At 37.7% G+C, this 27,060-nt stretch overlaps 2 protein-coding genes across 7 annotated transcripts in view; one reads left to right on the top strand and one right to left on the bottom strand.

The window, feature by feature from the left end:
* The window catches only part of Gbs-76A (Glycogen binding subunit 76A), a 73,985-nt gene extending 51,049 nt beyond the window's left edge, over window positions 1-22,936 (top strand). For 3 of the 5 annotated variants that reach the window (XM_031990306.2, XM_031990307.2, XM_031990304.2), the window contains exon 2: window positions 11,632-22,936. In XM_031990306.2, the coding sequence (XP_031846166.1) occupies window positions 11,734-14,025 (2,292 nt within the window). In that variant the 5' untranslated portion in view covers window positions 11,632-11,733 and the 3' untranslated portion in view covers window positions 14,026-22,936. Of the gene's footprint in view, window positions 1-6,958; window positions 7,127-9,386; window positions 9,677-11,631 lie in introns of those variants that run through there. The other 2 variants (XM_031990308.2, XM_031990305.2) reach the window with 2 other exon arrangements.
* A 1,745-nt stretch (window positions 22,937-24,681) lies between these two features.
* Window positions 24,682-27,060, bottom strand: part of pip (heparan sulfate 2-O-sulfotransferase pipe) — a 90,562-nt gene continuing 88,183 nt past the window's right edge. The window contains exons 7-8 of one of the 2 annotated variants that reach the window (XM_076365787.1): window positions 26,375-26,529; window positions 24,682-25,890 (exon numbers count right to left, since the gene is read on the bottom strand). In XM_076365787.1, coding sequence (XP_076221902.1) covers window positions 25,694-25,890; window positions 26,375-26,529 — 352 coding nt within the window. In that variant the 3' untranslated portion in view covers window positions 24,682-25,693. The remainder of the gene's footprint in view (window positions 25,891-26,374; window positions 26,530-27,060) is intronic. The other variant, XM_031990358.2, reaches the window with a different exon arrangement.

Genomic DNA, 27,060 nt, shown 5'->3' with positions numbered 1-27,060 from the left:
CGACGAGCTATGTAATTAGTTTTCGATTGGCGACCGATTAAGAGACCTCATAGACGTTGGCATTATGAGAGCAATGTACGATTTATATTCGAAGCAGTTCCTTTCTCTGGATAGGTAACGCTGCTAACGTTCTATTTTATTATCGACTGTTGTTTCCATGCCATTGATAACCATGAAATAATTTGTTCTTAATGCTTATTTTGCAAAGGGCACGACTCGTTTAAGTATGTTTTAAGGCAATAGGAGCTTTAAGTGTAGAAGAACATTTACTCTTTATTTCGTTCAATATATTTGCTATAAGTATTGTGAAAATTGAAAATGATTTATGACTGGAATTTTTTAAGTAAATTTAAAAAATAGGCAAAGGGAAATTCGAATACAGAAAATCAAATTGTACCATTATTCGTTAAACCAAGAAGAATTAAGACTAGAGTATCGACAAAGAGTCAACAAACCATGAAATCTGCAAAATGGATGATTTTTCTACTTATTATTGTTAAAGGAATCTATCGAAAATTTGTCTGCATGTAACTCAGTATTCAAAGTACCCTATAAAACATTATGAATATAAGTGTGAAAATATAAAAATTATGAACAAATGATCAAGGTTCTATTCCTATTCGAGAATGTTCGTACATAAAACATCAAAAATACAATTTCACTTAATTTTCAATAATTTTATCTACCTCTCAATGGAAGAGCAATGAATTTTATATGAAGGAAATCTTCGAGGTAAAGAGTTGCGAGAACACGTCAATTAATTTTGCAAGTCATTGCCGGTTGAATAGTTAAAAAGTGAAGGGCGCGCGTTTCGTTGCGACCTACGCGCAAGATAAATAAATATATACATGTATATATCGTTACCTCGCGTGAGTTGTTGCTAATCAATTACAACAGGATTTCAGTGTTGATTGGCCGGTCGCCTTGTAGGAGTGAAGGCGATAAATCTGTCGCTATAAATTGCGACGCTAGCCTAGTCGTGGGTCAAGTAGTTACGATTTAAACTGTGCCGGTGAATGATCGGGCAAAAATAAAACGAGAGTTCTACAATAAACTGAGGATAGACACTTCTGGAATACGATTATTAAATCCGCGGCACGTGTATTCCGTTTTAACGTTAATCCAAGCAAACCCTTTCGCAACTGGAAATGTTTCTTGCACAAAGATCGTGGATTCTGTCTTCTGTGAATGATAAAAAACAATTTTTGTAAAATTATACATCAGTACATTGACTTACTCATTTGTATACGAATCAGTATTGTACAAACTCAATATTAATTTTCAATAATATGAACAATTTTGTGAAAAGTTCTTCCCTTTTCCAGTATTTATCTATCAATGAGTATAAGTTCGTTGTTACAATTAGCTGTAATAATTAATTTTTTTATACTCTACATTTTTCCCTTTTTATACAGTGTTCGATAAAAGTATTGTGATTATGAAGAATATTATACCTGACTAAATGAATTCGAAAGAATCTTATGAGACTATTAAACATTTGGAAAAGTTTCTGTCCGAGATAGTCTTTTTCGAAGCAAACAATTTGTACTGGATATTGCAGTATAAATTTCGCACGAATCAAATTAAATCTTGTACTCGGTTTGTACAGGGTGTATTAAAAATTATGGTACACGTTGAAAATGTAATTGTTGATGGTTAATTTTCGTGAAAATTGACTTTTAAGCTACGCCAAGTGAGTACTCGTGCACTTGACTGGCAACCGGGAGTCGTCTGAACGGGTTTCACCGTGCACAACTACCCTGCACAATGCACGGACAGAATAATTATGTAAATATCATTCGCATGTTCTCGAGTGCACGTTTTTGCTAGTGTAATGTTAAGAATCTAGCGAAGCCGTGTCGATTAAATGGGACATGAAAGTGTTTTATAAAACCAGCTTCGGCCGTGATGCATTTTAACGACCATATACGTTCAAAAATAAACCAAATGTATTTACTTCATTACACAAAAATCATCCAACCTCTTAAGAAAGTCACTTAAAATAGAAATCGAACCTGTCCGATAAACCATAAATGCTATGCGAAATTAATTAAAAACTGTTCAATAGACTGTAACGTAATTAGAATTAGAAAAAAATTACTCGATGCAGCTTACAAGCGATTTGCATTTAACTACAGATTGTTATTTAAATCGAAATTTTATTATTGATTATCGATTTTTTGATTACAAAGAGAATATCATTTCCATGTTATTCTATATTAAAAGTTTACAAATTGATTATAAGTACACCATGAACCTAATTCAAAGCAGAAAGGAACAAAGCGAATCCAGCAGAAAGAAAATGGCTTATTACATGAGAACGTACATAACGGACTTCCTGAAACTTCGTGAAACGACAGCACGAGAAACAGATGGTCAAACAAACGTTGAGAAAGAAAACCGGAACCTGAAAATTATGAATCTTTCCGTCTGACTTTGCGACAGGAGAGAAAACGTTCTTATTTTAAAACAACGACCGTGTGGGCGTGCATTCCTCGCCACGGCGGGGGATCGATGGAACATTACGTTAATCCTCTCAGCCACATTTTCATTACTCTATGTTCTGTTCGGAAATAGCAAAGCCCGAGGATATCGGATCGTCTCTGCGTCATCGGTCCACCATTTCTTTCAATTTCAATTATATTCTAATTATCCGCTAATTACCACCCCCACGGCTGTTGATAATGCTGGCTTCTTACCAGTCCAATCGTTGGATCAAGCGTTTCACTGGTTCGGCTGATACTCGTTTGCTATCTACATTATTCCAGTCTTTATCGAAAAATCCAGATACACGTATATGGAGAACTAAAAATTATAATGGTGTAAGTGATGTGATGCGTGTCCGTTACACTCTACATGCTCCACTCTGGCTTCACTGAATTGGCGACTGTGAGGCGTCTCTGGAGCGTAAGGGGTTAGACCAAAGTCAAGCAAAGAAATTTACTCTGAGTTATAAAAAATGAATAAGAGGAAACGACCGAATCAGATTGCTGGTTCGTTGCTGATCTCCTTAACAGTACATTTATCGAGCAATTCAATTAACTTTTCGAAATTCCTTTATAGAAACTTCAAGAGTGCATCTACCGAGACTTTAATTGATGTATAATTCAGTCTGAGTATTTCCAAATCAATTTCTTTAATAACTTCCCAGAGAAGGAGCATTTGTTACGTTTTTAACAATTGTAAAATGTAGGAATCAGAAATGGGTTATTTTGATCCGTCTGATAGTTTTAGTGTTAAAGATGACACGAATGATGGCCCTAATGTTTTTAACATCGACTGCACATTGTTTCAGTGGCAGTTCAGTGTAGGATTAGATCACTGGAGTGCTACTGGACCTATGTAAATCCAGCGTAAATTCCGTTCAGCCGTGGAACGTTCGGCGCGTCGGGCGTGGAGAAATGTCCGGGCGACCCGTTTCGTCTCGTTCCCTTCCCAGGTGCAACGTTCGCCAGCCCAGCGTGGGCACGTCACGCGAATACATCAAGTCCTACGTTCGAATCGACGACAGTAGGCCGGTTCACAGGAAGCCGACGATTACGGGCCCGTGTACCGGCTACGAATCACTGAAAATCGCTTCCGAACCGATTCAACGAGGCCACCGCCTTCGACTCGCGAATGTTCGTCAGTAAACTACGGATTTTTATACGAACTCAAATGTTCAACAGCATCGCTGGAAAAGGAGAATTACTTCTATTTTCTATAGTCATAGAAAATGGTTGTTCCTGACGAATAGAATAAACAGTGTTATACTTTAGATATTTTATATAGTTATTGGTATCGTTGCATTCTGCATTTGGCACTTCACAAAATTTCTTGTAAATGCATGGAGATCCGGAGTCTAGTTATGATACATGTCACTGAGATGTCATGAAGGTTATTATAGTTTTTTTACATATTACATATTATCAATGTAATTTTGATAATAGGTTATAGGTAACAAGTCATATAATCTCGGTCATTAGGTGCTCCATACGAACATCAATTAACAATCTTACAATTAGAAGCTATCTGACACGGTTTCGATCACGTAACACTTATGAAATCGAATTCAATTAACTTATGCATACATGTGCAGCAGTGTCTGTCCTAATCATCAAAGTTAAAGACTCGACATTTTCAATATCGATGAATTTTAAGTTGTTGGTGTTAGAAATTATTGGAAATTATCGATTTACTCAAAATTTGTTCGATTTACAGTTGTAATTATAAACAGTTCGTAGATGTATTTAGTTTGATCTTGTTTCTTTAAAAGGTACAATTCTTCAAAAGAAAAAATTACTTTACAACAAAAATAAAATTTAAACAATTTGCGTTTACGATTTATAATTATAAGCAGTTCATAGATCGATTTAGTTTGATCTTGTTTCTTTAAGAGGTACCTCTAAGGTATGAAGTTTTAGTGACTATTTAATTTCTATTCAAATTTCTATAGCTGGATTTGAAATATTAATATGTTTTGGAAAATTTGGAAAAATCAATCTGAAACGAAAATAAAATTGAACGAAATTGTGCTTACGATTTCGTTTTTAAGTTATCAAGAATTTGAAATCACTGTGAACTATGATGATGCGAGAATAGTGACGTGCGTGAGGTAGGTCGGTACGAGCGCGCGAACAGTGGCGTATCACGCAAGAAACAGATACGGAAATCTGACTCACGCGCTCTCACTGGAAAAACGTAATTCTTAATCAATTTATCTTTTATATATACAACTTTCTCACATTTCCTGTGTTTCTTCGAATACAAACAAAATTTATCACATATTAATTATCGTCACAATCAAATTTACTTGTTCCCAATTTTTTCTCAGCGTTACACAAATATACCTGTTGAAATACAGTAGTGTTTCAAACCCAATAGTAAAGAAACTTATTTTAAATATAGGGGGATAAAAGTCAATCAAGCGCTTGAACGATTAAATATTAAAAAATTCAGAAAGTAGAGTTCACCAACGAACAATCCATTTGTCCCTTTCAGTGCTGAATCTTTTCAGCCAGAACGTTCCATGTGAACGGAATATTTTCTTGTTTATCTAAAGATCAATGAATTATGTTACTTCACACAATTAATTACGTGTAATTAAATTGTAATTGTAATTCCTCAGTTTTACTAAATTGAATAACGATAAGAAACGCGTATACTAATCTCATACACTTATAATTATCACCACGAGACGCGTAAGATTAAGAAGATCGAAGAACGCATATATGCGTGCATAGTACTGAAAGGGTTAATAAACCCCCACAAAAACTTCCCACAATTTCTACAGTTATAAAATTGAAAAGAAAAGGAATCAAAATAGATGTTTTCGATTCAGATGTAGCTTCAATTTGTACAATGTTCGATTGCTGTATACTTATAGCCATCAACGAAAGTGTTTGAACAGCATGATAAGAAATAAATGACCACTAAAGAAATTGTATATCGTATATTGCTGTTTATTAAAGCAAGTCGCATTCATGGTATATACATGAAATAACATTGAAAAAATTGTTAGCAAGATGCAGTCGAATTATGGGAAATTTATTATGTCTATGTAATTATGAGCATGCATAATGTTCGAATACTTTCGTCGCTGACTGTAAATAGATCACGATCGCACGATATCAGGAGCATCTGTTCGGCGAAGATGCGACTCGCTCGCGTAGCCTTCGTTTTTACTATGTACACAATCAAAGCCTGGTTGTCTATCGGAAGTCTAGGCGTGCGCGATAGATAATCGTTATGTAAGACGAGGCTTCGAGGCTGTTGGCCTCCAAGACGCATCGGCATTATGCGAACGTTGTTCCAGTCACGGGAACGGGCTGGCATCGACACGTTTAATCCGGTGGCAACTCGGTCGTACGCGTGCCTTTTTCCATATTTATAAATTTCGAAAAAACAGACTTTGCGATTCAAATAGGATCGTTAGTGTTCACGGGTCAGTTAGTGTAAACCTGAGACGGGAACGAAATCCGTGATAGCTCCTTCTCAGGGACGATAAATAACAAAGTAAGAACAACGATCACTGGATTCAGAATTGTTTGTAATTATTCTGACTCACTGATGATGCATGTTCACGGACTTGTATGCAATACCAAATATAACTAATATTTTAATTACCGGTGGTCTATTATATCATCGTTTATAGACTTGTATGCAAAACAAAATATAATTAATATTTTCATTGCTAATAGTTTATTATTTAATTCTTTAACTATTTTATTGTTTAATTCGAGAATATTGTTATTTCTATTAAATATTTGCTTAAACAATTCTTAAATATTAATGATTGATTTTAAAAAGAATATTAAATTAATAAATGACTGTAGTAGTAAAGCTAGATATACAAAGTGTCCTGTAACTATTAATAAATCCGAAATGTGAAACAAAATTGTCTTACACGATACTTCGTTGAATAGACGAATTTGAGAGCCCTACTATACCGTAAAATGGAACACACGTGCCGTTGAACAGAAATCTGCTAACGTGTCTGGCCATGACCTACCGTTTCCACTTCTTATAAATAGTAATGCGTACCTACGAGACTAACATTTAAAATCGATTGTTCTGAAATTGTATGTTCTTCACGGTTAAACTGCCAGTTGCATGCAGAACACTCTGTACTCAGAATATTCAATTAAGGTGAACGTACTAATAAGGAACTGTTTAAGCTTATATAAATATAAATATATTAATGTAAACATTTTTTGTATATCTATATTTATAATATAAATATGGTATCGTTATAGCGTGAACTGGTTAGTCAGTGGTAGACATTTATCTTATCTGTAGTAGATAGTTTATTAGAAAGATTCTACAAATTAAAATAAGAGATAAATTAAGAATTTCAAAATTGTGGTTTCGATATCGTTTTCGAGTTATCAACGATTAAACATTCCTTTGATCTATGAGTGCGCAACTGTGGCGCGTGTGAGGTAGGCCAGCGCACGCGACAGTGACGTATTGCGTGTGAGACAGCGACAAAGGTTCACGTGCGGTCTTGGAGGACTTTAATCGCTAATACCTTGAAAACGAAGCCGAAACCACAATTTCGTCACTCTTGATTGTCGTTTTATTTTGGCTTGTACAATCACTCCTTAAAATATCTACCACACCTACTCGAACACCTTGCGTATACAGGGTGAGTCAGCTAATTTTGCTACCTTAAATTAACTACTTACTTAAAAACTGCTTTTCATAAGAGAAAATTAGCAGTGTATAAAGTATTTCATAAATTTCGTAAGATTTTGGCATTTTCAGGTGTCTTATAAATGCGCACAAATCTACGGCCTATCAATTCACAATAATACACTACTTTACATTCTAAAAATGATAAGCCACAATTATGGACTATCATACATATGGATTTGAACACATTTGCAGTTCTTATATAATGATCGATAATATTAATTACAATAAACACAAACATTTCAATTAAATAAAAGTATCACTACTTATGCGTGATCTTTGGTTTTTATGTATTCACAAGGAGAACTCAAAACTCCGCACAATGATCATCACATGAAAAAATATATAAGAGCTCCAAAGTGTAGTGATTGTCACAATATTCGTTAAAAACAAAACATTTCATCCTAATTCTATTTTTCCAGTTATATTCATTAAAATTTCAATTCCCACAGTTCGCAACAATTTGAATTTCTATAGTACTGTAACAAAGCGCGGTAAAACACCGTTGCCGCTCGTTGCTCACAGACAGCAAAGTACATCTCGACTAACGCATTGTTCTGCTGATCGACTTTCTCGATACGCCGATGTCGGTGTAATGCGTTGAATTATTTCATTGACTTTCAGCGCGTACTCTCCTTGAACCGACGCGACGCACGCCGCGAACGTCCTTAAAGTGACGTATCACGCGGAGTCGTATTACCAGTTGCCATCTAATTCGTTCATGGTTACAATCGCCGCGTTTTTTTCTGTTTTTTACCATGGCGGAGATGAGATCACGTGTCCCCGGCCATGGACATTCAGCCATTCGCATGATCGAATTGTTTTCGTCCGGCGTGTTGAGCGCTGGGACACCGTCTCCCACAATTTTCCGACGACTTTTATCGCCTCTGCGTTAAGAGGCTTGAAAAACCCGGCACAGTTACAAAGATAAATTGCCGAAGAGAACGTCCGCTGGGCGTAATTGCGATCATCGTTACTTTTACGTGTCGCCGCGCCGGCCATCTTTGATTGACGCCATGATTAAATGAAGTAACGGACGGTTCAAACAATATACCAACGTTTGCGAGCATGACACTGGTAATATTCGAATTTTTTGGGGAATTTTATAATTTTCGAGGTTCTGCGAAATGTACGGTGGAGTTCGAGTTGAAGTTTCGAAATTGTTTTCGTAGTTCTTCTGAATAATTTGTTATGATTGTCTCGTAGCGACCGAAACGAAACTGGTCATTTCTGGTCAAAATGAGACAGACATATCAGTGTACAATTTTCTAAATACTACAGTAACGATAAATGTGTACAGATTCGTAAATCACGATCATCGTTAGTTTCGACGCACTCCGGGGCGCAGGAACTACTAAATATCTCGAAATGCGCGGCAGGTTTATTCCCGTTGAAAAATTTCACGATGTCGTTACTCCGTTTCCCGGGCTTGCACAATTGCAACGATATTCCTTGTCTGTGCGTCTGCGGTTTCGACTTCAGAATGGAAATGCATGAAATATTGAGTTCCAAATGAACCGATTATTCGTTTAAGATATATTAAGTAACCATAAAACATTTGAGTTTTTCCAGGCACAACGGTGGGAATCCATTTCATCGAAAATCCAGTCGGGTTTCCTGAAAATTAACCGACACTGAATCTGTTAAGACGTACGAGGAAAACATAAACAACTTCTAGCGCACTCGAATATTCCCGCAAACCGCGGTGCGTGTTTATAATAAACGTACTGTGAACACAGTTTACGACACGGGTTTATTTTCAAACTTTACCGGCGCGATCTTGAAACTTCCCCATCGCCGACGAACGCCATATTGTTCTAAACGCTCCGCTTCGACGGTATTTACACGCGTCACTCGTCGAAAATCGTAAACGTTCGAAAAGCTCGCGCGATCCTCGCAGAAGGCACTGTACATTGCCAGTCAAATTCGCCAGGCCGAAGACTTATGGAAATGTTTATAAATATTCTTCTAGAATGTTGCTTCTGTAGCGAATGAGAGTAACCGTGCCAACGATATTTATATCGCCCTAATTCTCACACGATCTGGCTGATATTTCGAAAATATTTAATATACGCTGATTAATGGAATGAAAATTTACATTCTTCTATATTCTATATGATAACTTAGAAACATATGGATTGAAATTCCATTTTGTATGATGCGTTAAAATGATTTAGTTACATTTGCACGCAATCTGATCGAAAGTGAGCGAATGAATTCGACAGGAGATCGTTTCGTTGAAACGAGTCATGGTGGTCATCACGCTCCATTTCTTGACCAATTGGTCTCGATGATCGGCTATGGCGAGCTCGGCGCCAAAAATAATTGCCAGAGGCCCGCGATTGCAAAGCAGAAGGCGAAACGAGGGCGTTTCTTCCTCTTTATCTTTGTGTACGTTCCGCGGCTGCGTTGCTTTTGCCGGGAACCAGTCCTCCTCTGTTTTTATTGTACGATTCGTGTTCGTGTGCAAATGGAGTGGTGGAGCGGTAACGCCGAGCGGAAGGTTAGAATACAATTTTTCTTGAACGGATCGACATTTTTTTGTTTCTTTCCGCCTCCATCACGATATACGCATATATTTGCAGTTTCGAGTAACTTATCTTGCGTGTTGCACTTGGCTCTTGTTGCGTCTCGTAAATACGATTCTTTTTTACAGCTGGAGCTCGCTTGTTTCGAGAATTTGTCTTTGAAAGGTAGCTTTCTTTGAGACAGTAACAGAACTTTGAACAAATGTTTTGTCGAAAGAGTTTATACTTCTCCTGTTCGAATATTTCTCGGTGAGGGCGACAACGATAAAGGCTTTCGATACGGAGTTTCTTATTCATAAGGGAAAAGAGATTATTTGAAATTAAATTATTTCCATTGAAACGCTTAAGATATTTTTATTTTCGAATCAAAGGAGCCGATTGCGTTATATCGAGCGTTTATTATTCGCGTCAGAATTTCAACACGTAAACCGTATGACGATCATCTGTGCGTCCTCACTCTTTCTATTAGTGATATGGCCGCTGGCCAACCTTGTGATCTGTGCTGAAATTTCTCCGCGATGTCTTTAACGAGAGTTCATTTCCGCCATCTGGTTTACAAACAAGCTGCTATTTTTGATAGGTAATTAACATGTTGAGTAATTGGCGACCGAGAAAGAAACTGTCCATTTGTTGTTACTGTGCCATGTAGCTGCCAGGCTTGCATTATGACTGTTAAATATTAATCACCACCTACTTCATTAACTATTTGATGAATTAAATAGATTAATCAATTAATTAATGTTTAATTATGAATAAACTATAAATAAAATTGAATCGATCTTTTAAACTGTTAAATAATAAATACAAAGATATTCAATAAAAATACTTACAATACGATATAAGTGTCTTTTATCTCAAATACATTTCAAAATGGCAGTAGATGCGTTAGCGTCTGTCCATTTCCGAAACAAAAGCTCCTTGTTCCGTTCTAGCCTTACGCGCCAATGAAAAACCCAGGAAAACTTAATAAATTCCTCCATATGTCAGATCGTCTCGTAAATCTGTTCATCGAACTGAGAAGCTTCTAAACAATTGATTCAAGGATCCTACAGCACGAAATTACAGGTTGCTCGATGGACTCAATTCGGAGCTATTATAATATATCAACAATGTAATGGTTGCAATTTTAACAATGTAATAGTATGATCGCAGCGCGGGTAATCGTTGGGGAGGTCGACGATGCTTCCATAGTATTCTACCTAATCTGCGCCATTGAACAAAGTTATTAACAATTCCTGTTTTTTCTCGTTCATTGGCCCGTCCTTGCCAACGGACGGACGCGCGACCTGTGTCCGTTTCAATTTACTCACCGGTGTCTTCGCTGCGTCTTGCAGCTGCGCGGTCGGCCATTTTGGCGGGTAGATTAAATTAAGCCCAATCGACTTTTCTTTTCCCCGTCGCCCGGTTCTTTCTGTCGCGAACACGTGCGACGTGTTAACAACCACGTAATTCTGTTCCGCGACATCGAATCATCGCACATTGAGTATTAACCTTTCATCTGCGTGTTTTCCGAACGTTATAAATGCGCCAACTCGATACGAACTAAATTAACACATATCGCACATATTGTACGTAGCTTTAATAAGTAAAAGTTTCTGATTAATAAATATTTTTAAAATGTGCCCTTTAAATTAAATATTCAAAGTGACGATGATTTTTAACTTTGAACAAGTCGTAAGTAATTCAGGAACGTTTTATTTACATATATAGAACCATCGATCACTAAAAGTGATCAATTTAGGATCTGTTATAAAGATTATAAAAATATCTCTATTATTTCGATTACTGTAAAATAATATCTAAGCCAACATCTAGCCATTTATAGGTCTATCGTTAAACGGTGCATTTAAATTCCCTTTAGAGCATAAGCGACGAAACGAACAGGCAGAGAATGAAATTCTCGCTAAAGCGCGATCTGTTCTGTTTCCAGGCGAACAGCGGCAGCCAAAAGGCAGAAGATCCGAGTAGCAAGACGACCTCGCCCTCCGAGGGCCGGCACGCCGACGGAACATCCGGCTCGTCCGTCCTCGAGATGGGCAGCACTGACTCGGCGGGCAGCGCCCACGGTGGCGGTTCTTCTTGCGGCCTGGTTAGCTCCCTGTTCCCAAGTAGCTGTCGCGGACGGGCGGAGGCATTCGCCAGACGTCTTCATCGGCGACTGACGTCGCTGGGCACCGAGGACAGTTCTCAGAAGAATTCGGACTTGACTCCGAAGGAGACTTCTTGGCTGTGTCCGCCGTCCGCCGCGAAGCCGATAGCGAACAACTTAACCCAGAGCAACCACGTGCTGCAACATCAACCGCGTCACAGCACAGAGGCCGATCTCTGTTACGATTTTGATCTGGACATCGAAGACGGTTTGAATTCGCCGGCGGAGGAGGCCACGGCTGCCGAGGTCGCGGACCTCTTGGTGAATCCCGAGGTGTTGAAGATAAACCACCGAGAAACCTGCAACTGCTCGTCGAACGGCTCGAGCGCGATCCTCTCGACGTTGGACTTGGAATCCGGCTGCGTGTTCGCATCGCCTATCACCGGAACCTCACCCGACAGCGACTCCTCGGACATCTTCTTCGACCCGGAGTCTTCCGACGTCGAGAAGAAAAACGAGGTCTACTTCGATCCCGTGACCACCTCGGACAGCGAGGTCACCACCTCGAATCTTTCGAATGGCTGCGAGACGATGAAGGGCAAGGGCATGGTCTATCGCAGGAGACCGGAAATCAGCGTGGAGCATTCCGAAGACACGTCGGAATCGAGCGCCTCGTTCAGAAGGAACAATGTACGAGACAGTGAGCTCAGGAGTAACGAGGTGGAGGGCAACTCGGAGGACTCGAACGAAAGAAGCTCTCTGGAGACCACGTCGCCCAGCCACGAGTCCCTCTGGAGCACTTTCGACGAGAGTACAGTGTCCCTTCAAGATGATAACCCGTCTCGGGTTAATTCTACTCTGACAACCCTTCAGAATCGGCTGCCGAAGTCGCATTCCGATTCCGAGATACCTGTTCACGGGCCTAAAATACTAATCTCTCGAGAGTTGCACATACACGAGGACAAGGTGCGATACGACGTCGACGAGGTGGATTTCGTTAACGGGCTTTCCGAGAATGGCAAACTCGAAGACATCAAGAACGCAAGGAACCTCGCAAAGGACGAATCCCAGGACTCTTCGGAGAACACTGCCGAAGAGGAGCTTCCGTTTGACGATGAAAAACCCAAGGACGCAATTTTGTTGCAGCCCTTGCAGAACAATCTCAGTTTGAAGATAGACGACACCCTGGCTAACGAGTCGGACGACCACTCCACTTACAGCAGCATGATCAGTATACCGGGTGCGCTGACGTTGGAGTGCCCCTTCGGCGAGGAAGCCGCCGAACCGACGCTGAAGAACGAGGTAAAACTGCAGATCGAGAACGGCAGCGTGACGAACAGGAACGACGAGGACAAGATGTGCCTGCTGCTGCAGAAACTGACCACCAGTCCGACGGTCAGGGTCGACATTCCTATACCTAGTCAAGCGCCCTGCGAGCCCGTCCCGGAGGAGGAAGAGGAAGAGGAAGAAGAGGAGAGGCCGCAGAAGATCAGACGCTGCTCCTCGTTAAAAACCGGCAAGACACCGCCAGGCACACCTGGAAGGAAGAAGATCGTCAGATTCGCGGACGTGTTGGGTCTGGACCTCGCAGACGTCAGGACGTTCCTAGACGAAATCCCGAAAGTACCTAATTCGGCTTACAGCGACCTGATATACAACGACATCTTCCAGAAGGATTCCAGTCCAGTGAACACTGTGTCCAGCACGTGGGAAAGTGGGTACGCGGACAGCAGACGCGGATCAAGCTCTGTGATACCGCCCCGGAAGCCAGACAGAACGCTGGTGCCTTTGTTCCAACAGCCGGGCGGCATGGCCAACTTCCTGGACCTCGTTCGGGAGCGCCGCGTCTGCCTGGAGAACGTCCTCGTCCAGGACCCCATCTCCCTGTGTATCCAGGGCACCGTGCGGGTGATCAATCTCGACTTCCACAAGTCCGTTCACATCAGATACACCCTGAACTCGTGGAGGAACTTCAGCGACCTGCAGGCCACGTACGTGCCCAACTCTTGCGACGGGTTCAGCGACAAGTTTACGTTCGTCCTCTATTGTCACACGCTGACGATGGGCCAGAGGCTGGAGTTCGCTGTCCGGTTCCAGTGTAAGGGCGAGCAGTACTGGGACAACAACGCCGGGGCCAATTACTGTTTCCAGTGTCTGCCCGCGTCGTCCGCTGGCTACATACCCATCACAGCGTCGGAAACTCGGGGACACGAGTGGTCGCCGATCTTTTATTGACGGACCGCCCGATCGTTGATGTTCCGCGACGGGTTGCCGCGCGGAGGCGTGCACGTTTCACGAGGGCGATGAGACTAGAATTGGACCGGATCAAGGCCAACCCGCGACCGAAACAGCCTATGGATTCATAAACGTTCCTAAAGTGTACCTACTGTCACCGCAGGGGATTCCCACGGAAGGGTAGCTACGATTCGAGTTTTCAACACACGTGTTTCTAGAGGGATAAGCTGGAACTTCGAGTCGGCGTTACTGATTCTCTCCACTAATTATTTCGGGCTACTGGATACGAAAGGAAGGGGACTCGAGTACGCATGCCATTCAGACATGTTACCAAGTTCTGCGACTATGTTGATGAAACGCATCTTTCACACACAATACGCATTGGTTGTGCGAAGAACGCCGGAGTTTTGCCTCTGTAAGAGCCTTTTCTCCTGTCAGAGAGTACACGATAATCTTGTAGAGGCAAAACCTCTGCTAGAACCTTTGATGCTCGTGTCTATGAAGTGAGTGACCATGAGGCATGCGAGACTAGACGAAAGGAGAAAGAGAGATCGTACACGATGTCTTCTTCGCGTATTCCGTGCTGGAAATTAGTTGACGGTAAACCGACGGGGCTTCCCCCTCGCGAGAGTCCTCTGTGCCACTGTACATAACAGTCCTTGAAGAAGGAAGAACGAGTCTGATCGCAAGAGCAGGGATCACATCGGCGTCAATTATTCTTTCCTGCCATTTCCTCCTCGCGAGCTTTCGAGTGGACCGGAAGAATATGACGCGGCCGTTAGACTGATATTTTTTTACACGTTCATTGTTCCTTGTTTGCACAAGCATATCTACACGCATCTATATAATATATTATATTAAACGCGGAGGTGCCAGGAATGCGACGGAATCTTTCAGCAAGGCTCGAACAATGAGAACCACTGTATATATAATTTTCTATGTAACTTATTTTTCTCGTTTTTTTTCTCTTCTCTTTCTTTTTATTTCTCTTTCTTTTTATTTCTCTCTCTCTCTCTCTCTCCCTCTCTGTCTCTCTCTTTCTCTTTCTCCCTTTCTCTCTCTCTCTTTCTCTCTTTTTCTCTCTCTCTCTCTCTCTCTCTTTCTCTTTTTCTCTCTCTCTCTCTCTCTCTCTCTCTATCTATCTCTATCTATCTATAAATCTATCAATCTGTTTCTTTTAACGTTGACTAATTTTTTAAGGGAATTGATTTTAACTCACGGTATCGAGAATATTTTTTATTGTCGCAAACGATACCGACGCACGAATTCGTGCTCGTTTCACGGAGAAATTTTCTATTGTTTGGAGTCGAGTTTTTCGAAGACGAAGCTCGCGCCGGGAACGAATTTCTTTTTATTTGTATTAACGCGTGATGCGTGTCGATGCGAAGATTCGTCGAAAGATCGTTTCCTCTTTCTTCTTTTTGTTTTTCAAATTGTGAGAGGGAAATTTTGAATCACGTGGAAACTGTAGACAAGACAAGCCAAGTGTCAAGAATATGTCGTTTGATTCCTTGATCTCTTTAGCGGGGTGGTCCAGTTGTAAGCGTGCGTTGATTACATCGACACCCGGTATGCAAGCGGCTAAAGAGGCAGGGGAATGATGAACAGTCATTTTCATGGAACTGTATGAAATCTTGTACACATTTCTGAGCAGCCTCGGTATACAATCGGGATAAGCGATGAAAGAATTGCTCGCGCTATGATGCGCGAAAAATCGTAATAACGTTGTCGACGCAGTCCGAATTAGCAGTCGATCGTTAGCAGTGATTCGATGATCGAGAACGGAATCGAATCGCATGCCAACCAGGCATAATTTGTTCTGTGTTGTAATTCTGAAGGTACGTAATCAGTGGACTGCGGGTCTCTACGCAAGCTGAAATTTTTCAAAATATAATTAAAACAAGAAAATTACTATAGAGAATGGTATTTCCTAAGAAACATTGCAAAGATCGTTACGCCTTGGATATTTTATAGATTCTCTTCTCTTGTGCATTCCGTGCGGCGTTGAACCTCGAAATTTCCCAAAAAATGCGTAAACATCCGCAGTCTATTAATAATCAGTTATTTAGCCGAATTGAAAGGAACCGATGCCATTTGTTAACGAGTTAATCACCTTTGATCTTGTTACTGTCTCGAATTCGTAGACCGCAATAACGTTGAAACACATTTGATCGATGGTAAACATCCGACGAGACGATCGAACTCGAAAGTTCTAGCCATCATTGGAAATCACAAGGTAGTATTTCACGACGCTGTTACTCTGGTAATAATTAGTGTTTACTTCATGATCATGATCGTTGCCACTGGGTCTTGAAATTTTCACTTTTGCAACAGACAATAGGTAATATACATACTTATAAAGTTAAAACTACTGGTAAGATGACATATATGGAGAATTATCCTGATATTTTGTAATAGTTGTCCTCGTATAAAGTGCTGTCTATATAATGGACAGTGAACTGTTTATTACAAGAATGTACACTTGCCTCTGTGGATTCACACTGAGGTGATTAAGTTTTCTTCCGATAGTATTCCGTTTGTTCTATCACTTTCAGACTATCCATTTCATTCGCGTTGGATATTTAGTGGTGTTCATCTGTTTTCTTACGTAAAATATACCCATATTGTTGAAAGTGTTATCTTTGTTCTTGTGAAATGAGAACAACTGCCCCCTATCAGTGTGAGTCCACGCAACAAAGTGTACACGCACGTATGGTTTCAGTACTGGTGGTAAAAGTGTGTCTCGAAAACAAGTTTTTATACAAAGCATGCATATCAACACTCTCGCAGCTATATTTCACTTATAGCGAGAAATTTGTTAATGATTTTTACAAAGTTTTACATTTATATCGCACATGTGTTCCTAAGCGTCTTTTATATATACATATGTACGTGTTACGAGGTTATTTCAACTTTATCGATATACTTTTTTATTTCTATCGAACTGTTAGTAATATTGATGTGAAGAGTGATAGATTCAACACGAGATTACGTTTTTTTTTTAATCGTTAGACACATTGTGACCATCGTTACTGAAGCATAAGATATTTATATATTACTCGAACAGGTATTATTCAGATGATATCGAAGCCTTGTATGGTTACTTTGTATATATATCTACAATACAAAATAGATTTCTATTTTAATTAACGATAAAAACTATATTCTTCCACACGTTAAAACAATAAAGTTATCGAGAGTTTTAGAGGCAGTTTTATAGTCAGAATTAAGAAACGAGATATCTTAATTATGTTACGGAAGCTAAAGTCCTGTGTGAAATAATGGGAGTGTTTAACTAATTCTCTAATGAGTTATCATTACATTCGTGCTATCAATCTCACTTTCAGTCATTCTTTATTCGATTTTATCATAAGAAGAGATCGCGTTACGTAAAAAAAAACGTGATAAACGTATCCGAGTAAATATGATACGCGCTTGAGACTTATTTGCAAGTAACAGTTTCAAATTGTATTATTTCAAAGAAACATGACAATTTTTTTGTTTTTTAATGTATTTCTCAAGATCTCTTCGTATGGTGAAGTTCTCAATCGACACAGTGTACATAATAAAACCAAAGTTAGCGAAACACTCTGTCTAGGCAGCTTCCGAGAAAGGCTTCCGGAACAAATGTAACTTCTACTATTCAAAGTTGTTAAGGATTTGTTTATATGACATGTACAGTGTGTTTCATATGGAAAATAACAAATTCTTTCGGGGAGAAAAGTTACAGAAACCCCAGTGAATTACTGTTGCCTTTATAATTATTTGATTTCACGTAATTGCATATAATTCCCTCGAAGAAACGTCTCGTACGAAGTTTTCCCTTCGTTATGAAACACTCTACCTACGTGTTACACGATACACGAATGAAGAGAAATGACAAATTTTATAATCGTTGAATTGTCGATGCACAAGTCTATCTTTTACGAATGCAACAATGCCCGTCTTCGATGATGCCAATGGGAAGATTTATCATTCGAAACCGTTGCTATTGTGAGAAACAGTGACGCCTGGAGTTGATCGTATCCGGAAATAGATTTTTCATGATGCCATCGACCACATTTTCAAAGAATCTTGCCACGCACGATCAATTCAAATGTTCACGGATTCAAGTCGTTGAATATTCATTACAATTGTGGTCTCGAACGTAGAAATATTTTTAAATCGTGCCATTTTCTCTTTTAGATTGACCAGCGACTACAGTAATCTATTGTAAACCGATTTTAAGTATTCGAATTTTCTGCGCTTGTTTTGCCCAAAATGAATTTCCAATTACTCGTATAATTTAATATAATTCAAATATAAATGCCACGAATAAATTAACCAATATTTTCATATTACAATAGAAACGTTGTTCTTGTGGTTGTACAAACCTAAATAATATTAGAACAAAATGTTTGTATTTTTAGTCTTTCATGTTTTTTCTGTGTCTTATGTATAATCGAGAACGTTAACTGCACAAACGAGGAAATGAAAAATATGATCAAAAGTGATTTATTACGTTGTTAAAAGAAACAGGAAGTTCCTAAATGAGATCGATACATAAAAGAAAAAAGAAAGATTAAATGTTCCTTTGTAAATGAAAAACGTTTTGAATCGAACAAACCGAAATTGAATTTTTTTATTTATTCTTCTCGACTAGTCTAACATCGATTCTTCACCCTTTAAATTAACGAATGTTCTTATTCATTGACAGAACAAAAATTGGTCGTTATTTTCTTCTTCATTCGAAGGACAAGTTTCTGCGTTCGGGACGAAACCGATTCAATGAAAGCCATATAAAACTGTAGTATATTTTTCTATTGTAACGTACGCGTATGCATGTGTCGCGTCTCTAGTCTGTAAAACCGTGAGTTTTCGTCCAATTGCCGAGCCTTTTGTAATTCTAAACGGAAATGGATGATCGTTCGCTAAGGGGAACGACGAAAAATGAATAATCGAAGCGGGGCGAAGGATCACGCGTGTCGCGTGATCACGAATTCGAGTGAGAATGCGAGTGAAAAGATATACGAGAATGTTGATGATAATTGTTTCCATCCACGTGTGACAGTCTATTTTTATTTTACGGCCATAAGTTTTTTATCTGTTGTTTCTTTGCCTTCTTTTGTTTCGAAAGAAAAAACTATCTAGTACATTTCGTTTTATTTTCCTATGTTTTTTTTCCTTTATTTTTCGGCTGTGAAACAAATGAATAAACGATTAGACCCTGAACTGAAATCAGACTTTATTTGAATTGTTTCGACAGTAGCTGATGCACTATTCGCCGTCATCTGCTAATTTTGTCTCTGTCTTCATATATTATAGTGAGTGGAGAAGGGAAAGCTTTTGTGAAATTTATATCGAAGCTTTATAAAATATTAATATTACAGTTACTGACATTAATAATTAATAATAGTTAGTATTATCAACAACATTGTAATATTAGTATTTAATTAGTCCATAAACATTTCACAAGATCTTTTTTTTTGAAAATCCAGACATATATATATTTAGTTAGGTCACTATTGTTCTCAGCCACTCATACGTTTCATCATCTTGTTCGTTCCTTTTTTTTCGAAATCGACGTACATAACACACTATTTGTAGAAAAATGTGAATAAAAGATAAGACATATTATATCTATTGGATTGACGAAAGACTAATGTCGTTTTCCGATAGTACCGAGGAGACCAATTACAAGCTACCAATAAATACTTTATTACAGGGTGCAATGAAGTCAAGTTTGTTAGTTACGAGATGTCTGTTTGCGAGACACTTAACCTTCGTTGGAACTCGTGCGTTACTTTATATGAGGCTGATCCGTTTAATTAATTTATTGAGAAATAAATAGAAACGCGGCTGCTTCTGCGAGGAACATCTGTCAGACGTTTCCAACGAGTATATTGATTTGAGACGCGTGACAACGGAGATTTAGGCAGATTTCAGTCGAATAATTAATAACTAAACTGCATGATTTTTCGATGACTAATCAAATATTTCGAAATGACCGATCTGTGTACTAGGGAGCAACAGAAGAATTATGTAAAAGATCGATATCACTGTTAGAAAGTTTTCTTTATTCAAAAGAGAAATTTGTTGCAACGTGGTTTACAGCACATAAGCAATTGTAATTCTTGTAAAATCATAACAAGCTTCTAAATATAATAATATAAACAATAGATGCATTGTCAAATAACAACGCTATGCATTTAAGGGTCAACATCGTCGTTGAAACAGAATTGTTCGTCGGAAATCTATGGCGATGAGTATTCATAAATCGTACGATAAACTATAATCGGAGCTTGTAAATTACTTATGCGAATTCACGGCGCTATCGGAAAATGACATTATCATTGATCCAGTATTGTTTACCTCTCTCGCGTTCGCAATTGAAGAATAAACAAGTTCAAGTGCAATGCATCATCGAATATTATGCAAATTCATATTTTTATATAGATGACTTACAACGACCACAACGAAACAAAAATGAATTGTTATCGATGATTTTGTTGGGTTCAACGGAAAAGGAAGCCTTGTCTAATCTGTAACGAAGTTCGGATTTTATTGCATTTTATTTGCTGTGGTAACGAGTGGTCCATTATGCTTCGCAGGTTTGTTATTTGTTATCGAGAACATCAGAAATATTTGATGTTTCAATAATATTTATTATTTAGTATAATATATTTTCAGAAAAGATATTTAGAAATCTTGTCGGAAGAATAATGAATTACTTATTGCTGCATCTAATATTATTATTCAGTATTTTGTAAATTCACCTGATGATTCTACTTACTGATCATCTACAGTGAGCACAATTTTTATCGATGAATTTCATAATAAGGATTATTAATGTATATTTTTGATTACATCGTTGAACGAATTTCGCGCTTAAACAAGGTTTTCTTTTTGAGTCAGTTATGGGAAGCGTAACATTTTTAAAATTTTATTACAGATAAATTACGACAGAATGCGTGAAAAAATGTTCGAAAATTTGTTCGATTATGAGCGTTTCTTATCTCTCGAGAAAACGTCCTCGCAGATCGCCGAGTCACTGAAAAACAATGGTGTCTTCGTAAAAACGCGCCAACAACTTTAAAATCAAGAACGTCTCTTCCCCGTCATCTTTTTAAATTCAGATTTAAAAATTCTTTCTCATTCCGTATTAAAACTTACATTTTTAATATTAATCCTCCGTTTCGTAAAACAAGCAATACTCGAAGTAAGTTGAATGCTACCGATTACTCTCCAAAATATTCTGCATTAACACGTTAATCTCGCGAGTCGCAAGAAAAACGAGCACAAACGAAAGTGTATCATTGGATTAAAAAAAAAAAACGAATGTCGCATAGAGGACGGTATTGATATAAAATAATCGTCGCGTTTGATTTTTTTCCTACAACCGGTCGAAGGTCACGGTATGATAATTGTTCGCGTCAGAGTAAAACATGTTTGTTTGTTTGTTTGTTTGTTTATTTGTTTGCATGCGGTACCCACGGGTAAAAGTGTTTCCTCAAAATTCGAAGTCCGTTGTTCCTTCGTTGTTCACGATCGTGCGTCGTGAACTTGACGTAAACTCTGCAGCGAACGCGTCCTGAATCGCGAGTTACGCGACTGTCCGATTGAAAGTTACCCATCACATTTATTATTGCACGTATTTATTTATTGGGTCGTCCCATAAGTAACTCTATTTTTGATATGTCTCCCATTTTCGAGAATTGAGGTAACCACAACTTTGTTTCAATCTGATGTAGTTACGAAGAACAATCTTTAGATGACGAATAAAAATATATTTTAGATTAAAAGAAGTTTTATCTCTTTAATCTTTAAAAAGAAAATTTTTGATTTTTGACAATTAAAATAAACAAACATTTCTTTGTAATCTGATGCAGATAACGAAGAACAATCTTTAGACGACACAGAATTTTAGATTATAGATAGATTTTGTTTTAAGTTGTAAAACGAAACAGAAATATAGAGAACTGCATTATTTATGGTACGACCGAATGCAATTTTTACACGAGAAAAGCGTTAAAATGAACGCGCGACCACGAAATTCGCGGACTGTAAATGTTACCAAAACGAAGCTTGAACAGCTTCCGACATATTTTCCCTCCGATATTTAACAATACTCAACGAAGTTGTCGACGAGATGACGTTTCGCGGACACAGTTTCTTCCTGATAAGGGCGTTCTGAATGTTCAATTAACGTTTACATCACAGAAACTTCAGACCGAGCCTTCGGAGTGCCAAAAATATAAACTCTGCTGGTTGTTTATGTTCCTCAGCGATTTCAACGAATTCACATTGACGAGCTTTTTCATTGCACCGCACTGCACTCGGGGAATGCAAGTTTTCTTTTAGTTCCGTTTTGAACAGGAACAACGAGACGTCGGTTTCTTTCATGTTTTTTAAATGTTCATCGCGGAGTTTATCGACGATTGGCCTCCGAAAAGACGGGACAAGAAAAGTAATATTTACTACAGACTGATACAATGATTAACTCTTCTAAATAGTAAACTACTTGTTAATTTGTAATAGCGACTTTTGCAGCGTAGCGTTCGAACCTTCCGACCCCTAACTCCCTCCCTATTTTCTCAATTTATCCCCCCCCCCCCCTCGCCCAATTTCTTTTTTCTTGTCCTTTATCTCTTTTTTTCTCTCGTTAAGCGTTAACCAAGTCAGTGAGACTATTTTTAATCTCATTGTTTGTTTGGATGTTTCTGTAGTTAGTTAAGTTTTCGCGTTTCTTCTTAATAGAACGGTATGGCGTGGGTGGTGTTAGTTTCTAAGTGATTTCGGAATACATATTTGCAATAGAGACGAAGCGAATGATGATGGAGGAATGAAGTATCTATACATATAAATAGAAGTACATAATATATCTGTAATTCATGTTCTATATGTTATTAAGACAATAAATGGAAGATCGATCGATAGTTTCTTTTCTTTAACCCTCGATTCATTTTTTATTACTTGGTTCGTCCGATTAAAAGAAAATTTTCTGCAATTCTGGTTTTCTTTCATTGTTGGTTCGCATTTTTTAATAATGTAGAAACTGCGATTTATTTGTTGTTAGTAATTTTGAAATACGGATGAATATTTTGGAATTGTTACTTTTATAGAGCATCCGCGTTGAGTATTTTTATAGTAAAAGAAGATTTGAAAAATAATAAATGAATCTGAGAATTTTAACGTTAGTCGGTATCGGATTTAGAAAGAAAATTGAAGGTTGAATTCTAAAAAAATATGTTTGTTTATGTAGAATTTAAAAAATGTCTACTTACGCTATGATTTTTTAAAATAAATTTTGAACTGGTCTCTGCACACATGTTTTTGTTAGGTAAGACAGATTTGAAGTGGCTGATGTTTTGGGACGTTTACTTTTGAAGTTTAATATTCCTTACGAGATTAAGTAAATTTATAAATAGTTTCTTATAAAATTATCAGTGAATCAATCTTAAGTGCGCTTTATTTTGAAAAAACATATTTAAAAGTTACTTTTCAACTTGAAGAGCTATGATTAAACTCAAGCTATAAATTGAATTTACATAATTATACTTGTTTATAATAATTATTTTGTATTATTTTGAAATCAAAGTAAGACTGTAATTTCAAATTATTCGTAAGTTCATAAATCTGTAGCGTTAATCGTTAATTAGATTACAGTTCAAGCAATTAATCAGGAATAGCGTGAAATTGTTAAAGAAATGGTGTAAGTTAATCTCAGTAGATCGAAAGTTCGTATTTTCGGAAGGAAAATAATTTGGTGAATATTATCTGCACACGTGACATGACAATCTGAGGTCTTGGTTAGACCTTAAGTTTATCACATGGGCCGATGGTTTGAAGTACAACGACTGTTCCATGAATCGTACGTGGTATCAATGAAATTTTGCTTATATTAAAAACGTTCATATTGGAAAGCATATTAATCAAACCTTTGCGAAATACAGCGATATAAGTGATAATCTAAGTACTAAAGTGATCATTTAATCAGCAGAATTTATATAACTGTTTTATACAGTAGATAACACGTATTTTTGTTAATATAATGAATAAAAAAGAATCAATTAGTTTTTAATTTGAGATTAAAGAATAGCTAGATAGTTATAAGTAGATTACGGAAATTTGTCTGTTGCAAAGAATTAAGTCCTGCATAAATTTTGTATACATTTCGAATATAATTAAGAAATAAATATAGTTATAAAATTTTCTTTTTTTAATCGTGAATATGTATAACGTTTGAAGTCTAGTCATAAGAGATAGCTTAAAATAGCTGAACTGTACTTTTCGATAGGCCAAGATTCCTCGTGTATTTTTAAGACTTTTGACTGTGCTACAAGAAGAACAAGAACTCGTGTTTATCATTGTTGTACATTGCACAAACGTCTGATCCTTCAAAACCTCGTCTATATGTATGACGCTGTCTGATGTATTTCATCCATTCAGTGTATTTTTATATCAAACGTTTCGTTACTTATAGCGACGATTTGCAATAGTGAAAAATATATAGAAGTATTACTGCTTAAATTGCAATTTTTCTGTAATATGATTGTACACTTCATGAAAATAATCGAATATGTTCGTCAGTTGTATATATTTAAAGATTGATTAAGTAATGATCTCCAGTCCCATCGAAGCTTAGCTACTAATTCGTTAATTATTAGGACGATGATCTAGACTATAGTATCCACGTATCATGGAAGAAAAAATGGAGATCGTTCAACCTTGAAAGTCATCGAAGTCTTATAATATAATAATCTCTAAGAAATCAGCGATTTTTCGCATATTTCTGTAAATAACTTCTGTGACGATTACGCTTTTCAATTCGATAGAATTCTCATCGAAAGCTGTATTATAAGGTGAACAAAGAACAAACTCGTGTATTTCGAAATGGCAGCTGTTTATTATGAAAAAGAGTGAAACAGTTGGACATTTAAAAAACGCCTTATGTCGACGATAAAAAAAAGGGGCGGCAGAGTTGCCTGGAAAGCAGTATCCTACGATTACCCTGTGTGTTTCTCTCGTTGCTGTTATTTAAGTACCCACCGACAAAAACAATGTCTGTCCTTTCGATCAGTCTTGACAAGGATCCTCAAATCACCGAAGAAAAATGAATAATCTAACATCGCTACGCTCACATGTTCAGAAACACGCGCGGAAATCATGGTTTTACAAACATAAATAAAATACGACTAATGCCTCGCATCCGTGTACATCTACGAGTCTCATCGTAATCGACGGTTACATCACTGTCTTGTTAAGTTACGCGATAGAAAATATAGGATAAACGATCACAAAGTAAAAACGGCACTCGATACAAGTGTCCCGTTCGAGTTCGAATCACTCACTCTCATCAATCACAACGTATACTCGCTTATCGGAATACTTGTTCGCTAACATGGAACGTTGGTTCCTCGCGCCAGTGAATCTTCGCCGACCATCTTGAATCGCGCGAGCTTTCTTTAAAGGAAACGATTATTCGTGAATCTTTTATTCTTTCTTTACTGTCACTTTTTTTTTCTTTTTCAATCGGGGATATTCTCCTTGCGAAGATATATTGTTCCCCTTTTCCAACTTCTCTTTGAGACAATGTTGAACTTTCTCCAACCCCTTCGTCCATTTTGTCGGAGAATGACTGAATCATGTCCATTGAATATTTCACCATCTTTAATATTCTGAGACGGCGTTATAAGCTGTTGTTTTCAGGAAACTGTCCATTCTTCGACAGTTTCAAAGCCCTCAGTTGTTTGTGCAATCGTTGCTTGCAGAACTGATAAAATTCGATTTCCCTCGTGAAATTACTGCGCACCATGTCCTTCACTTCTTCGCTGACTGGGGGCTTGAAAAAGTTTCGGTTGATTCTTGTGAAAGCGTTCACCTCGTCTGAAATTTAGTTTAGCTTTGGTTAGCTTCATTACTTTTGCTAGGTGTGAATGAACTGGTAACGAATTTTCTTAAATATGAAATAATTTGAACATTAAATATTAAATAGATGTTTTCTTAAATATGAAAAAAGCCTCATCCCTTAACAAGTTCGCTACTTTACATTAGAAACTATGAAATTATTGCTATAGATACTGTTATTTAAAGTTGTAAAATATGACATTACATTTAGGAATAATTCTTTCTAGTTTCATTTGTTCAACATTTTATTTAGATTCGTTGTATTTAACAAAATATCGTAACTCAGAAGATTGTCGCTGAAACAAATGATAGCAGCAAACGCGTTAAGATATTTGCTTTACATAGTCAAACGCTCTATAGATACATCTATTATATATGCCACCGTCTTGCTGTAATTGTAAGTTACTAGATTGAACAATTGCAAACGTAACCGCAGATGAAAACAGTAGAACAAGAAGATTACCATAGTAAACGTCTGTGGCGCCGCGAAAAAATCGTGGTATGTAATTTTCCAATACTGTCAGGGTGGCGTTCACATCCTCGAGCACACCGACCACCGCATAGTCTTTCTCCACGGCCATCTTCGCTCGTTCTAAAGCGCCCACTGTATTGAACGGACTAAAAAAAAATGGAAAAAAATCATAATTTCAGGTATTCGATTAAATCAACGTCGAATTTTTCGCATAAATAATTTTAGCAAATGAAATTTCTGTTTCCCTAACCCTTGTTAATTTTAGTTATCGACTGATCACGTGAAATTTGATAGAAAGAATTAATGCAATTGGTAGAAGTAGGGACTAATTTTTTCAAATTCCTAACAAATCCTCACAAGTATCAGTTCACACTCTCTTTCTCTGATATTTTCGTTTCACGCGGTAAACAACTATTTTATATTTTGCTGCTTTTTTATCCCTTTTTACCGATGATCCTACATATTTGTCAGGAATACGTGGGTTCGTTTTGTGTATTTTTTACACGCTTCCTCTACTCCGTTGCGTATTATTATATTACCTTCATGTCCTTCCGGTATTATTCGAAATGGCAAAATATATTCATTTCATTTTATATATATAATTTGAACAGTTGTAAAAAAAGAAGGGTAGTTCTAAACGAGTGATTTTTATGCATCCGGTGGTTGAAGCGTCGATT

This window comes from Nomia melanderi, chromosome 3 (genome assembly GCF_051020985.1).
Source record: "Nomia melanderi isolate GNS246 chromosome 3, iyNomMela1, whole genome shotgun sequence".
Taxonomy (NCBI): domain Eukaryota; kingdom Metazoa; phylum Arthropoda; class Insecta; order Hymenoptera; family Halictidae; genus Nomia; species Nomia melanderi.
Note: the sequence above shows the minus strand (reverse complement) of the source record. Positions and strands in the feature narration are given on the sequence as shown.